At 48.6% G+C, this 14,661-nt stretch overlaps 1 protein-coding gene and 1 long non-coding RNA gene across 7 annotated transcripts in view; one reads left to right on the top strand and one right to left on the bottom strand.

Annotated features, from left to right (window-relative positions):
- Positions 1-14,661, bottom strand: part of Dnah8 (dynein, axonemal, heavy chain 8) — a 254,479-nt gene that overhangs the window by 128,338 nt on the left and 111,480 nt on the right. For all 6 annotated transcript variants that reach the window (XM_039099327.2, XM_039099333.2, XM_039099329.2 and 3 more), the window contains 12 exons: positions 14,131-14,309; positions 11,837-12,024; positions 10,268-10,354; positions 9,933-10,040; positions 8,613-8,747; positions 6,625-6,786; positions 4,938-5,184; positions 4,570-4,811; positions 4,088-4,228; positions 3,356-3,593; positions 650-792; positions 47-181 (listed from right to left, as the gene is read on the bottom strand). In XM_039099327.2, coding sequence (XP_038955255.1) covers positions 47-181; positions 650-792; positions 3,356-3,593; positions 4,088-4,228; positions 4,570-4,811; positions 4,938-5,184; positions 6,625-6,786; positions 8,613-8,747; positions 9,933-10,040; positions 10,268-10,354; positions 11,837-12,024; positions 14,131-14,309 — 2,005 coding nt within the window. The remainder of the gene's footprint in view (positions 1-46; positions 182-649; positions 793-3,355; positions 3,594-4,087; positions 4,229-4,569; positions 4,812-4,937; positions 5,185-6,624; positions 6,787-8,612; positions 8,748-9,932; positions 10,041-10,267; positions 10,355-11,836; positions 12,025-14,130; positions 14,310-14,661) is intronic.
- On the top strand, positions 3,494-5,279 carry LOC120098982 (uncharacterized). The gene is made up of 3 exons (XR_005497812.2): positions 3,494-3,956; positions 4,042-4,208; positions 4,969-5,279. It is a non-coding gene; the product is annotated as an uncharacterized LOC120098982 (long non-coding RNA).

Raw genomic sequence — 14,661 nt, 5'->3', positions numbered from 1 at the left:
CCACTTTAAAATCTTAGCCTGCTCATCCCCACAACAAATGTCCTACCTGGAACATCATAGGCTCCGTAGCGGAGGAAAAATTCAGACTCTTGGAGAGCTGCACTTCGGGGTCATATTTCTTCAGATAAGCCTTCACCATTACCGTTTTCGCCGTCCCCTGCTCTCCCGTGAGCAAAACCGCCTGCAAACGTGGACGGACTGGGCTGAAGGGTGCCACCCAGTGCTGGGTACCAAACACCTTATGGCCCTGCCTGCTGTCACTCGCCATCCCAGGAGTTGAGACTCCACCGTTTTGTTTGTTTTCTGCAATCACGCCCACGTTTAGATTACACCCAGGGAAATTAAACATTTAAAGGAATAAACGCACACAGCCATGCTTAGATGCTGGGAGAGAATATGGATGCCTATTTGCAGACCCACTGGGGTATGGAAGAGAGTCTGGAAGGCCATACCCACATCCTTCATCCAGCCCAGGGGAGACCGAGAGGAAGAGCAGGTCTTGGAACCTGGAGCGGCTGACAGAGTCTCTCTCCCCGGCAACATGCCCTCCGGGCCCTTGTGTTAGGATTTGGGTTCTCTGTCTGTGGTGTGTGAATGCAAACACGTTCCTCACGAGGTCGGGGGTGGGGAGGGTGGGGGGGACACTCACTTTATGTTGTTTCGCGATGGTGTCTATCAAGAAATTGGTCCTGATGTTGTCCACATTTGGAACCAAGATGGATGAGTACTCCGGAATGCTGTCCGTCGGATAGAAGTATGGCTGAAGTCTCTTGTTCCAATGTTCCCAGTCACCTACGTGGCAGGTTTGAATTCCGTCTTAGTCAAAGCGTGTCCCTCGATGGTTACGTTATAAGACAGGGACAGTCGCTCAGATCATGCAAAAAAATGAGAATGCTTTCCCGAGGCACTGATAAATTTATTTATCTAATGCCCCCCGCCCCTTTCCTTCTTGCCGGCTCTCACATCATCCCGGATCAGTCCTGGGGGCGAAACTGAGGCCCCCTCACTTGCGTGGTAAACTGAGGCCTGCCTCAGTTCGTAAACTGTCCATTATTGCTGACTGAACTCATCTTCCAGCTCCCCGATGGTAATTTATATCTCCTTATGTTTTTAACCCTGATACCAATAACGGGCTTATCATGTTCATTGATCTTTACAAAGAACTACCATTCGGCTTCACCCTTTTCCCATTCTAGCCTCTATTTCATTGACTTCTGTTTTAACCGTCCCCCTTTCTTCTGTGTACTTTGGGATTAACTGAAGCCTGCATTCTTTCGAGATGGAGACACGGATTGCTACAAAGTCTCTCTGTTCTGAAGGTTTCGCAGTCTACGGTGTTACTGTAAATGGTTCTCTGATCTTGAAAAAAGACAAACTCTGCTTATTTAGAATGGCCTGTTCCACAACCGTCAGCTAAGTACAAAGGCAAGGACCCTGTACCTCGCTGGAATCGCCCATCTACCTCGTAGCGTTAGTTCAATGCGTCGACCATTGCTGTTTCGCTGTTGGTGGGTTTGTCTTCCGGTTCACGTTCTCCTGTGGCTCCTCCTCCCTGCGTAGCTTCCTGTTGAAGCTCTGACCCAGGGGCCTCCTCCAAATCGACCCCTTCCCACTCTGATGAGACCGGCAGTTCAAGCGGGGTTTCCCTAAGTGCCCATTGGAAGCCTCCTTCCCTCGTGACCCGGTTCCCTCGTGACCGGGTTCCCTCGTGACCGGGTTCCCTCCTGCCTGCCCAGGGTCTAAAGGACACGGTTCCATACACTGCGTTCCATTTACTGATGCTAGAGGATCAAGGCAGACTCCATCGGGCCTGGAAGCAGGGACTTCCAAATCTAAGAATGGAGTCTCTCCAAAAGTGCTGGTGTCCAGTGAAAACAAGAACTGACACATACACACGCACGCACGCACGCACACACACACGTACACATCTATACATGTATATACATATATACATACATATATGTCTATACATATATATATACACTATATACATACCATATACACACAAAAACACATAAATTCAGAGGCACAGACACACATAGGTTCAAACACACACACACACACACACACACACACACACACACACAGATGAGCTAACAGCCTGAGAGCACTTAAGGAGGCACAAGGTATATAAAGCACTTTGGTCTACTTTGTGGGCACAGACGCTTGGGCGTATAAATTTCATCGTTTCGTATCGACGGTCTAATGTACCATTTAGAGTGGTAAGACTGGAGAGGGCCCACGGGATGGCTCAGCAGCTGGAGGGGCTTCCAACCAAGTCTGACAACTTAAGCTGGGACCCTGGCACCACACAGTGGGAGGAGGGAGCCAACTGCTACAAGTCATCCTCGGACCTGTACCCTTGCACAGTGACACAATCCCTCCCAATACCCCGTCCCATCGGCAGGGCTCTCCCGCCCTCAAAGGTGCCAAGGAAACTCAGAAGTTCACCCGGCCCTGTGCGGCGTCTGGGGGGTACAGCTGCCCGGCAGCAGCTCTGGGAAGAGAGCGAGGGAATCTTTTTCATAACGACCCTGTGAACAAGCCCTCTGAATGATAGTCCCCTCTCCCCTGTTCCCGTTCCTGCTCCCTCAGCCCTCTGGAGGTTCTCAGAGACGCACAACCAGTTACTCCTCAACTAGGAGTCAGCTGCGGCCCTCGTGCTAAATCTTCTGCTTACATGATTCTTTTTCACTCCTGGCTTCCCTCCCATCCTATTTCTCTCTTTAATGTAGCCACATAGAAATACCTTTGCTGCCCTGGGGGGTTTGGGGTAGCAGCAGAGGAAAACATAAGACCCAGGGAAGGAGCATCTGCTAATGGCTTGGGAGCCATTCGATCCTGATTCTGGACAAAAGTCTTGAGTTGAAGGGCATCTGTTTAAAGGAAAGCTGAGTAGGGGGCTTGGAGGAATGCAGTGCACAGGGCCCCGCCCACTGGGTTCACGCTATTCACACTGACGTTGGCAACAGAGAGATCTCCGGACCCCCTCAGCTGTGTGTGTTTCCATGGTACCCCCTAAGCATTAGGAAGCAGGCGATGTGCCAGGGGATGTTTCTCCCAGCCGGTCTTACTTAGACCACTCCCAAGTGAAACAGTCAGAGTGGTCGCTCCCGGCACAGCTATTATGTAAAAATCCCGTCTCTGACTTATTTTTAAGATATCTTGGGGTTGGGGATTTAGCTCAGTGGTAGAGCGCTTGCCTAGGAAGCGCAAGGCCCTGGGTTCGATCCCCAGCTCCGAAAAAAAGAACCAAAAAAAAAAAAAAAAGATGTCTTTGTCGTTATATCCCCGGGTGGCTTGGAAGTTTATATTTCCCGGTGGTTTTGTTTGAGCCGTACTTCTCTGTGCTTACCGTAGTCGGTAACGTAAAACTCATACATGGTGTGGTGGGAGTCCTTGGCTATTTCCGGCAGGTTTAACTTGCTCTCATGACCTCGCAGGAAGACTTCCAGTTTTTCTCTGCTCTCCAGTTCCAGGAGGGCTCCCAAACTCCACATCAGGCCAAACACGAACAGCTTGTGGAGATGGTCCACGGAGGAGACACCACCTTCTTCTTTGGAAGGGATTAAACCTTCCAGGAGATTGAGAGACTGCAAGAGATTTCAGATAAGATCCATTTTTATTTTATTTATTTATTTATTTTGTCTCGGTTTTAAAAAAAAAAAAAAACGGTCAGGTTGACATTTTTTGAAGGGAGAAAACCGAGAGCAAGAGAGGGGAAGAGGAAAGAAAACGGGAATATCTCAAGACGCCGCCTGATGACTGTCCCTATAGTCGCCAGCGTTAGAGGAGAGAAGGTTTCAGACCGGCTGTGTGAACAACAGAAACGGAAACGGAAACGGAAATGACGCTGAGCTGGGACCCCGCCTCCTGCTGCCGAGTCTGCTTTTCCAGTCTGAAAAGTAAAAGGCCTCCTCCTCTGTTGCTTCTGGCTCCAGAGTTAAGACTACCAGGTTGTGAATTCATCCCTCCTCCTCTAGGGATTTACGTCTCAGAGCCCAAATCCTCCTCTGAGGCTGTAGGAACTTCCTATCCTAGGTGCCCGTCAGGCGGCGGAGTCTCCGAGAGACTCCGAGAGTCTCACCTGCGTGATGTAATTACACTCCAGGAGCTGCATCTTGGGGATGAGGTTGAGTTTCATGTATGTGTACGCGTCTTCAAACACCTTGTCGTACAGACTCAAGAAGGCAGTGGCTTCCTGCTGGGTACGCCTCTTCAGCCATGCCTGAGGTCAAAGGGCAGCATCTGAGTACTAAGAAACCGGTCGGGCTGGGAGGGAGGGCAACTCTGTTGCCAAGCGCTCGCTTGCCTTGCAAGCTCCAAGACGTGAGCTCAAATCCTGGAACTCGCGTTAAAAAAATAAATAAATAAAACGGGTGTGCTGGCGTATGCTAATGACCCCAGCGATGGGGATGGCGGGGAGAGGAGGGGACAAAACACCCAGGGCTCTCTTCTGGCAGCCGCATGTACCCGTACACGGGGACCATGGGCACCCACGTGTGTCCACACGTAGGCAGGATGAGAAGAGAGGAGACCTGTAGACCCTTGCCCACTTCCGGTTCCCACCTGTAATATCGGCCTCCAGCTGAGAGCCGAACTGCTGATGTACACCATACCCATCCTCGACACCGTGGCGGGGGACGCGTTCTCAATGTTGTGCACCTCAAACAGCAGCTTACAGGTCGGGGCCATGGGAATGCGGTCCCCATTGGCCAGGGTGAGTGTCTTGTTGTCGTCTAGCACAGAGTTTAGGTTTTCGATCCAAATGGCATCCACGGGGCCATCTAAGATGAGGAAGATGTTTTCACCTGAAAACAAGGATGCATGGGAAGATGGATCGGTTTCTCCATCAGAAAAAAGGAGCAAGCAAATGCTCTCCCGTTGTTAATAAGCTTGCAGAGAAAGGGCAGACTGGGAGGGGCGTCCCTGCCTACCCTTTTTAGCTTTTAATGTCTTCCTCCACAGGGTGGAGAAGATCCCATCTGTCCAGTCGTTGGTGGCTGTGTCCAGCCGGCCGAACATCTGAGGCGCGGTAATCGCCTTTGGGTTCATTCGCATCTCTCTGTGGGGCCTCCCGCACTCCGTTAATGACTTCATCAGAATTGTTATGACCGTCGTCTTCCCGGAACCACTGGGCCCGAGGGTCATCAGGCCGTGCCGTACCAGAGAGGTCTCATATAACTGCACCACCGAATGACACATTGGAAAACGCAGGTTATTAGTCTCTGGCTGTTGTTTGTGTAAGTTGGCTGAGATTTTAAAGGCTTTAAATAGCATCCAAGTGTTCTTTGTTTTACTGGATTCGGGAGGCAAAAACTAGCATCACATTTAAAAAAAAAACAACATAAACGGTAACGTAATGACGGCGTGGGACTTGAATTACAGCTGGCAAGTAATTCAGGATCAGCTTTCTGCCTCGTGAGATGGGTATATGTGTGGGGGGGGGGGTGGGGGGGTGGTGTGGTGGGTGGTGATGTCGCCCCCCGGTGGTGGAAAGCGGTAGCGCATAGCATCTCTGTAAAGTTCCAGGGTGACCCTGGGCCTTCTGGGTCTCCGGAGGCGCAGCTTACAAAAAGATTTTGTGTGGAAGTGATTTATTTGGAGAGAGCCCTTGGGGGATACAAAGAAAGGCGTGGAGAGAACATTGCCAGGGATTAGAAGAGCCGAGTAAGGTGCAACGGAGGGCAGCCCCAGCAGGCAGACAAGTGTGATCCCCACAGGCCCCCACCCCCATCTGAGTCGGGGGAGCTTGGCCTTCCCATCCCCTCCCCCAGCCATCCTTCCTTGAGGGGATGGTGCTTGGGAGGGATAAGTGCTCGGGCAAGGCCTGCCCCCTGTGCCCACACACAAAGTGGCCTCCGTCCTCCACTTGCTACACACAGCAGCAGCAGACGGGAGCTGGGCACGCGGGAATGGGAGAGGGGATTTAAGGAGACATACTGAGAGCACAGCAGACAGTGGGCTGTAGACATAGCTCAGTCAGGGAGGGCTGAGGGCCCAGAGTCATGAAGCTGTTGGCTTCGGATACTCAGTATAAGGTGGTGTGCGTCTATAATCCCAGCACTCGAGACAAGCAGAAGGATCAACAGGTCAGGGCCATCCTCGACTACATAGCAAATCCTAGGCCAGCCTGGGCTATAGATCTAATATTCTCAAGCCATAACACATCTTACACTCACACATTCACACACACACACACACATACACACACATATATGTGTGCACATGCGTACACACACACACAAGCAAAGGAGAAGACTCAGGTTCCTCAGGCTTGAGGGTGTCACCCCTGAGGTGTCAGCTGCAGGTAATACTGCCAGAGAGACAGCAAGGAACCAGCTAGGCTGTAACTCCCCAACTGTCATAGACTCTGCTTACCTAAATCAACCTTCTCAGGAGGCTTAAGGGACAGCTAGACTAAGTGACCGCCTGATTGCCGCATGACAGGGCAAAATCGTTCTTTTCTAAGAGAAACACAAGCCCCTGAGGATTCGTCCCGTGGGGGACAGGGATACGGCATTTTAACTCGGTGTCAACATTCACATCCAGTAAGTGTGGTGGGGTGAGAGCTGACATCGTGACCTCTGGCAGGCACATGCCGGGGGCTTCTGGTGCCCTTACCTGCACTAATTTGAGATTCCAGGGTGGGTGGTTAATCAGACCTTCTAGGTTAACCTGGTTGTCCACCGCGGCCTGCAGTTCCGCATAAGTATTGCTGTCCAGTTGTAAACCCGGAAACAGGTCGTTGATCAAGCTGAGGAACAAGGGCTCATCTTCATCAACCTAGGAGGGCAGACATGGACACACACATACCCGGTCAGCAACCGTCTGTCAGCCAAGCAGGATTCACCCAACAGTGGCTGGAAGTCTCCACTGGAACAGAGTCCTACATTTTTTTTTTTTTTTTTGAGCTGAGGACTGAACCCAGGGCCTTGCACTTGTTAGGCAAGCACTCTACCACTGAGCTAAATCCTCAACCCCCCTACCTTTATTTTTAAGGCATAGGTTTGAGTAAGCTGACCCCACCCCCATCACCACCAACACTTTGTTTGCTATGTCTTTAATACACAGATTGCTGTATTCCCAACTTCCAGTCCCTTCTCAATTTCTTCTATCCTCTGGAGCTCCCTCCGGTACTTTTTACTTTATGACTTATTTTTATTTATACAGATCTGTGTCTGTGTGTGGATGTGTGCACCTGAGTGCAGTAACCCACGGACGCCAGGAGAGGGCATGGGGTCCGCCCGGAGATGGAGTTAGCAGTTTTGGGCCCCTGGCATGGGTGCTAGAAACTGAACTCAGACCCATTGGAAGAGCAGAAGTGCTTGTAATCACTGAGTACTCCACCCCCAAAGACAGACAGACAGACAGACAGACACACACACACACACACACACACATACTTGACATTTATACTCACACATAGTCACACACACATTTACACATATACACACTCACATACGTGTACACAAAAATACACACACAGAGACACACTCATACACACACTCACACATTTACACACACACACATACAGACTCATACATACACACCCATACATGCACTCAAACACTCACGAAGACACACATACACACTTGAAACTTACACTCACACACTCACAGTCACACACACATTTACACATATACACACACTCACATACATGCACACATACATACATACACATACTCACAGAGACAGACTCACAGAGAGACAGACACACACACACATACTTGACATACTCACACATAGTCACACACACATTTACACATATACACACTCACATATGTGTACACAAAAATACACACACTCACAGAGACACACTCATACACACTCACATTTACACACACACACATACAGACTCATACATACACACCCATACATGCACTCAGACAAACACTCACAAAGACACACATACACACTTGAAACATACTCACACACTCACAGTCACACACACATTTACACATATACACACACTCACATACATGCACACATACATACATACACATACTCACAGAGAGACAGACTCACAGAGCGACAGACACACTCATACACACATACACACACACACACACACACACACACACACACACACACACACACACAGTATAGACTTCTCATAGTTCCTTGCCAAGCGTTGACAACCTGAGTTCTAGAACTGGGAGCCACCTGCAGGAAGAAAAACCAACTCCTCAAACTTGTCATCTGACCTCCACACTCACGGATGTGACACTCCACGCGTGCACGTGCGTGTACTCATACAACGATGCGGGTTTTAATTTTTAAGGGGGCTGGAGAGATGGCTCAGTGGTTAAGAGCCCTGGTTGCTCTCGCAGAGGACCATGGCGGTCAGTGACTCACAACCAACTACAACTCTAGTTCCTCCGGCAACTCATGCACATACATGGTACACAGACAAACATGTATGCAGGGGGAAAAAATGATATACCATAAATAAGAATTTTAAATTCAAAAACAATTTTAAGGTAAACTGGACCTGGAAATTGGGGCAGAAGGCCTCCCCCGGAGGCCCTGGATTACCATTCACAACCAACAGGAGAGGCACGTTCGTTGTGTGCCATCGAAATGCACCCATGATCTGAGTCGGTATTTACCAGTTTGGAAAGGTTCATGTCTCGTAGTCCTCTCATGACCGTGCTTAGCTCACTGTCTTCTGGCCGTGCTCTTTTCTGAGATCCAAGGGTCCTCAATACAGACAGGATATTTCTCAGTCCGAAGTCATAGTGGACCTAGGACAGGGGGAGAGGGAGCAAAGATACGTCACTGAAAACGTCCAGGCTGGTGTTGTGGAATGGCCACGCTGGGACGTGTTGAAAGCTCCATTCGTCTTCCTTCCCTTTGAGTGAGGAAAGGGATCGTTCTGTCAGGAAAAAAACAAAAAAACAGCCGGGTGACATTACAGGATTCAAACCTCAGAATAAGATGGCTGGGTGCAGTCTGAGGGGCAGGCAATAGATTTTAAACGCAGAGCCTGTAAGTTACCCGTTGACAATTCCATTTATGAGGCATCCTTGAACTAATGTCTCGGACAGAGCGAAGGACGGGTGGCTTTGACAGCAGAGCCATTTGGGAGAGGGAAAGACGAGAGTGCAAAGGCGTGGCGGAAGGGAACCTTGTAGTATGTAAGTGCGGTGTTGACTGTGGTGGGGGCTACATTAATCTTCACGCGTGATATAAACACACACGCGCACACACACTAGGAGAGCACGTACAATTGACAAAGCTCTTGAGTTGTATTGCTATTCTCTAGCTAAAAGATGTCAATACTGGAGGGAGCGGGTGAAGGGTACACACATACAACACACACACACACACACACACACACACACACACGTAGACACACATAATTAATCTAAAAATCTTTTTTTTAAATACCCACAAGAAAGAGAATCATTTATCTTGTGATACAGGGACTTGTCTATTTATATCTACAACAATTAAACTTCCTGGGCATCCCCCCACCCCCCAGTTCCTGAGAACCTCCAAGTATCCCTGTATTAAAACATTTTAAAACAGGTACCCAGTGAGTCGAGTTCACCGTGCGTTTATTTAGGAGTGGCTCCTGGCGTTCGGTTAATCTCGCTGACTAGCATCTATCGAGGTAAAACAGCAAAGTTAAAACCTAGACTCAGGAGCTGGAAAGGCAGTTCAGGGGTTGAGAGGGTGCAGTGCCCTTGGGGAGGACCCAAGTTCCGCCCCAGGACCGGAGTTCAGTTCCGGGGACACATCCGCGGCAGCTGCCCACCAATCAGCTGCAAGTCTGACTCGGATGAATCGGATGCCTTCCTCTTGACCCTGTGGGTACTGCACTCACAGACACAGGCCCACACGAGCTTACGCACGATTTTTTTTTTTAAGAGAAATTGAAACGAAGACCTAAATTCTATACAAGGAGAATAAATATGCACTCTTACCTGTTTCGTGAGCTGCTCTTCGCAGAGTTTATAGAGAACGTAAAACTTTTGCGCCAAGATAACATTTTCAAGGAAGCCACAGCTTGCCAGCTTAACTCGCATGATGATCTGCAGGTTGGTACAGTGAGACATTTGTAAGCAGGTTCGGGGGGTGGGGGGGACGAATGAAGGACGGTCTGTTATCCTTAGAAGCCCTGGTTCGGGGTTGGGGATTTAGCTCAGTGGTAGAGCGCTTGCCTAGGAAGCGCAAGGCCCTGGGTTCAGTCCCCAGCTTCGAAAAAAAGAACCAAAAAAAAGGGGAAAAAAAAAAAAAAAAAAGAAGCCCTGGTTCATACCTGCCTATCAGGAACCATCATCGCAACTGTTCTAAACTGGATTTTTAAGTTTTCGGGCAGTTCCTGGCGCCCAGCGTATCCGGGGTTCTAGGAGTTGAGATATATTCGATTATTTGTTCCGTTTTTATTTCCCAGACATAAATGATTTCAGCCCCCCCAATTCATATTCCGAGGCCATACACAGAAACATTAGGTTTGTAAAAATGCCCTTGGGGTCTCAAAAATGTATACTGGTCCATTTGATCTAGTACGTTTTTTTTTTTCTTTCTTTCTTTTTTTTCGGAGCTGGGGACCGAACCCAGGGCCTTGTGCTTGCTAGGCAAGCGCTCTACCATTGAGCTAAATCCCCAACCCCTGATTTAGTATGTTTTTATTATGTATTTGATGTAATTTCACATCATACCTTTTTAAAATACACCTCATTTTCAATTCATGATCAAAGTTGCACATAGTTTTACACAGCAAAAAAAAAAAAAAAAGTGTAAGCACCTGTGTGTCTGCTGGTTTAAAACATGGAGCAGGGCTGATAAATAGACCCAAGCAACTACAATCTAAAATATGTTATTAAAAGGGAGGGCCTGGAGAGACGGTTGAGTGAGTCGGAGCACTGACTGGCTGCTCTTGCAGAAAACCCGGGTTTGGTTCCCAGCACCCACATGGTGGCTTACAACCATCTGTAATGGGTAAGAGACTAAGTTTCAAAACATAAGATTAGGGTTGGGGATTTAGCTCAGTGGTAGAGCGCTTGCCTAGCAAGCACAAGGCACTGGGTTCGGTCCCCAGCTCTGAAAAAAAGAAAGGAAAAAAAAAAAAACCATAAGATTATCAACACAGAAAGACTCGATATTGACCTTTGGCCTCCACATACCCATACATGGGTGCACATGCAAGTGTGTGTGTGTGTGTGTGTGTGTGTGTGCACACGCGCGGGCACCCACCTGCATGCATTACACACACATGCATACACACAGACACAAATGCATAGACACACATGCACAGAAACGCATACACACGTACACACACACACACACACACACACACACACGGCACAATAGCTAGTTTCTCTTACTGGCTGTGCGATTTGAGCCTGCAGTATCTCAGCTATGAGATGATACTCAGAGGATACCGCAGCTCTAGGATGACATAGTGGGCATCTGTGTTCCGTCCTTGCTCTTTGATAATCGCGCTCACCCTCCAGTCCCCATTGTGGGTAGGTGTAGTTTGTCCCAGGAGAACTAGATATGTCCTTTCTAGACAGAAACTCCAAGCCAGGCATGATGGTTTTCTTTGCTATAGCAGCAGGCAACCTATAAACCTCAGCTCCGAGGAATTCAACGCCCCCTTCTGGCCTCAACAGGCACCTACACTCACATGCGTACACACACACACACACACACACACACACACACACACACACACACACACACATAATCTAAAAATCTTTTAAATACCCACAAGAAAGAGAGAATCCATGACTTCTGGCTCGTTTATCCTGTGATACAGGGACTTGTCTATTTATATCTACAACAATTAAACTCTCCAACTTGCGCTTAAAACCCGTGTTCTCACCATGGTTAGGAAGATTCCGAATTCTGGATTTAAGTCCACGCAATCGCCGTCTGAGAAGATGAACTGTTTTTTCCTCTCTTTCCTCGCTGTCAGAACTATGTAAATTTGTTGGGCCGCCACAGATAAAACAGGCAATTCAATTCTGTTGAACTCATCAAAGCAACCCCAGGAACCGGACTGGGCAAGGCCTGACGGGAGAAATAGTTAATTTGCAAAGTTTCACTCTGTGAGGTACCTTCTCCACCGTGGTCGTTTCTCCAAAGTGCTCCCCAACAATTACTCCTAAGTGTGATTTATGTGAGGTTTCACGCCGTGCTGTTTATTTCATCCTTGTTATGGGAGATGTTTAATTACTTGCTTATCATCACCAATCACAATGAAAGTGGGACCGTGTCAAAGGCAAAGTGCAAATGTATCACTGTGGGAGAGTGACATCACACCCCTTCTGTAAGGACCGCCTTCCGTGACGATGTCATTATGACGACCACACCCCTTCTGTAAGGATCGCCTTCCGTGACGATGTCATTATGATGATCACACCCCTTCTGTAAGGACTGCCCTCTGTTAGGTCCTCATTGTGATGACATCACACTACCTCTGTAAGGACCGCCTTCCATGAGGATGTCACACCCCCTCTGTAAGATGAGGTCATCATTGTGATGACATCACACCCCCTATGTAAGGACTACCTTCTATGGGGATGGAGAGGGACAGCTCTTGAGTCTCTGGGGAAAACAGCAGACTAAAGGATACCCCATCCAATGGTCCAATCTGTCTGTTTTCTTTTATTACAGTGAGCTAAGAATGTCAGAGTGCAGGATGAGAGAGAAAATGGCTAGAGGGGTTTTTATTTATTTCTTATGAAAGCAAGCACAGAGACAGACCCGGAGGGTACAAATACTGTTCCCTGTCGATTCTCTAAGAACGGAGACCCTTTCATCACCTGCAGCTGTGTGAAAAGCTTTCTTTCTTTCTCTATTATCTGCCCAATCTTCTCCTCTCCCTCTTGGGGATTCCCGTCCTGAGGCTCCGGGAAGGTTTAAATCTGTCCCTCTAACCTGCGTTCTATTTTGGCATCTCAAGATTGGGTAGTTTGTTTTGTTTTTTTTTCCCCTTGTAAATCCTGGTTTCATTCTCCTTGGGTTCCTAACAGCCTTTCTCTTTAGTTGGCTGAATAGCTTAGAGTTTTGAATCTCTCTGAAGCTATTTAATTCTTGAAGTGTACGGAGTTTTCCTGTTTCCCCCTTTAACTCAGCTAAGCAATACCTTAACTCTCTTCTCTATCTCTGGCTTTCTTTCTTTAACTTTATGTGTCATTTTTTTTTCTTTTTTGCAAAAAGGCTTCATGGATCCCTCTCCCAGACTTTACCCTGAGCCCGCTCTGAGGCCAAGACTGGCTTTGAACTCCCCACACCCCACCCTCTACCCGCTGAGTAGGCGAAGCATTAAGCACCACACACTGATTATGTGGTCCTGAGGATTGAGCCCAGGGCGTCCCGCAAACTGGGCAAGAACTCTGTGGTCTAAGCTGTCTCTCCAGCCCTGCAGTGTGTTTATTGTTTGTTCTGGGTACCACTCTAAGGTCCCTTGGTAATGTGGAGCTGATGGGGTTTTTACTACGTTATTTCTTAACGCAGATGCAGGTTCCTGTTTGGGCTGCTTTTGCCTCTGGTGTTTTGCAGCAAGGATGGGAGTGACAGGACAGTCACCCTTCCCGGTTCCTTCACCTTCCTTCTCTTGCCTGCCCTATCTGGGGATGTCCTTTGGCAGGGCTGCTACTTCAGAGAGCTGTGCTAAGAAGCGCTGACACTCACAGGCCCTTGTGTGTGCCTCTCCTCAGTGTTATCTGAAATCACCTCCTGCCTATCCACCTCCTAAGATTTTTCTCAAGAATTCCAAGTCTCTGATGGCCAACCTGCTTCTTGTTTTCCTGTGTTACTGTGCTTTATACAATTAAAAACAAAAACAAACAAACAAACAAACAAACCACTTTCATTTCAGTGGGTTTTAGCCCAGCGAAGGGAAGAGTCATGTATTAATCTGTTATGAAGACGACTTCTCCCCCCGGTACTGTTTCAGGCTGTTATAAATTGATTCTGCAATCAAATTCCAATGCATTCTCAATACACACAACGCAACACAGTCCGTGGTATTGAACCACACTGAATTTAAATCCAGAGAGCCACATCCAATAAACCGCCTAGCCCCATGATGTTAGCGTCGTTTTCGATTTATATCAGAAAATACTAAGAGGCGACGGGAAAGGAACCCAATCGAAACTCTTCCACACTTGCCTTTGAAAATCCTCCCTAGGCCTCGGAAATCCATCTGGTCGGAGCAGTTGAACACAACCACATACTTGCCCAAACACCTGCCCATGTCTTTTGTGGTTTCCGTTTTACCCGTCCCGGCGGGTCCTGCTGGAGCACCGCCCATGTTCATTCCAAGCGCCTGAGCCAGCGTGATGTAGCATCTGCAACCCAGGAAAGAATGGGTCTGAGGGCTCAGAAGTGGGCAACCAAACCAGAGGGGCGGAGGGGAGGGGCAGGGGGAGGGAAGCCAAACAAGGGGGAGGGGCGGGGAGGGAAACCAAACAAGAGGAGTGGAGGGAGGGGCGGGGGAGGGAAAACAAACCAGGGGGAGGGGCAGGGGAGGGGCTGGAGGAGGGGTTGGGGAGGGAAACCGAACAAGGGGGAAGGGCGAGGAAACCGAGAGAAAGCTGAGAACACAAAAGGGTCCTGTGGTAGTTTTATCTGGAAGCGGACTCAATTAACATGGCAGGACATCCTCCAACACCCAGTTTCAGTCACTGCTACAGACATTTA

Source organism: Rattus norvegicus, chromosome 20, assembly GCF_036323735.1.
Source record: "Rattus norvegicus strain BN/NHsdMcwi chromosome 20, GRCr8, whole genome shotgun sequence".
Classification (NCBI taxonomy): Eukaryota; Metazoa; Chordata; class Mammalia; order Rodentia; family Muridae; genus Rattus; species Rattus norvegicus.
The sequence above is the reverse complement of the archived record's forward strand: the minus strand, read 5'-3'. Positions and strand labels throughout refer to the sequence as shown.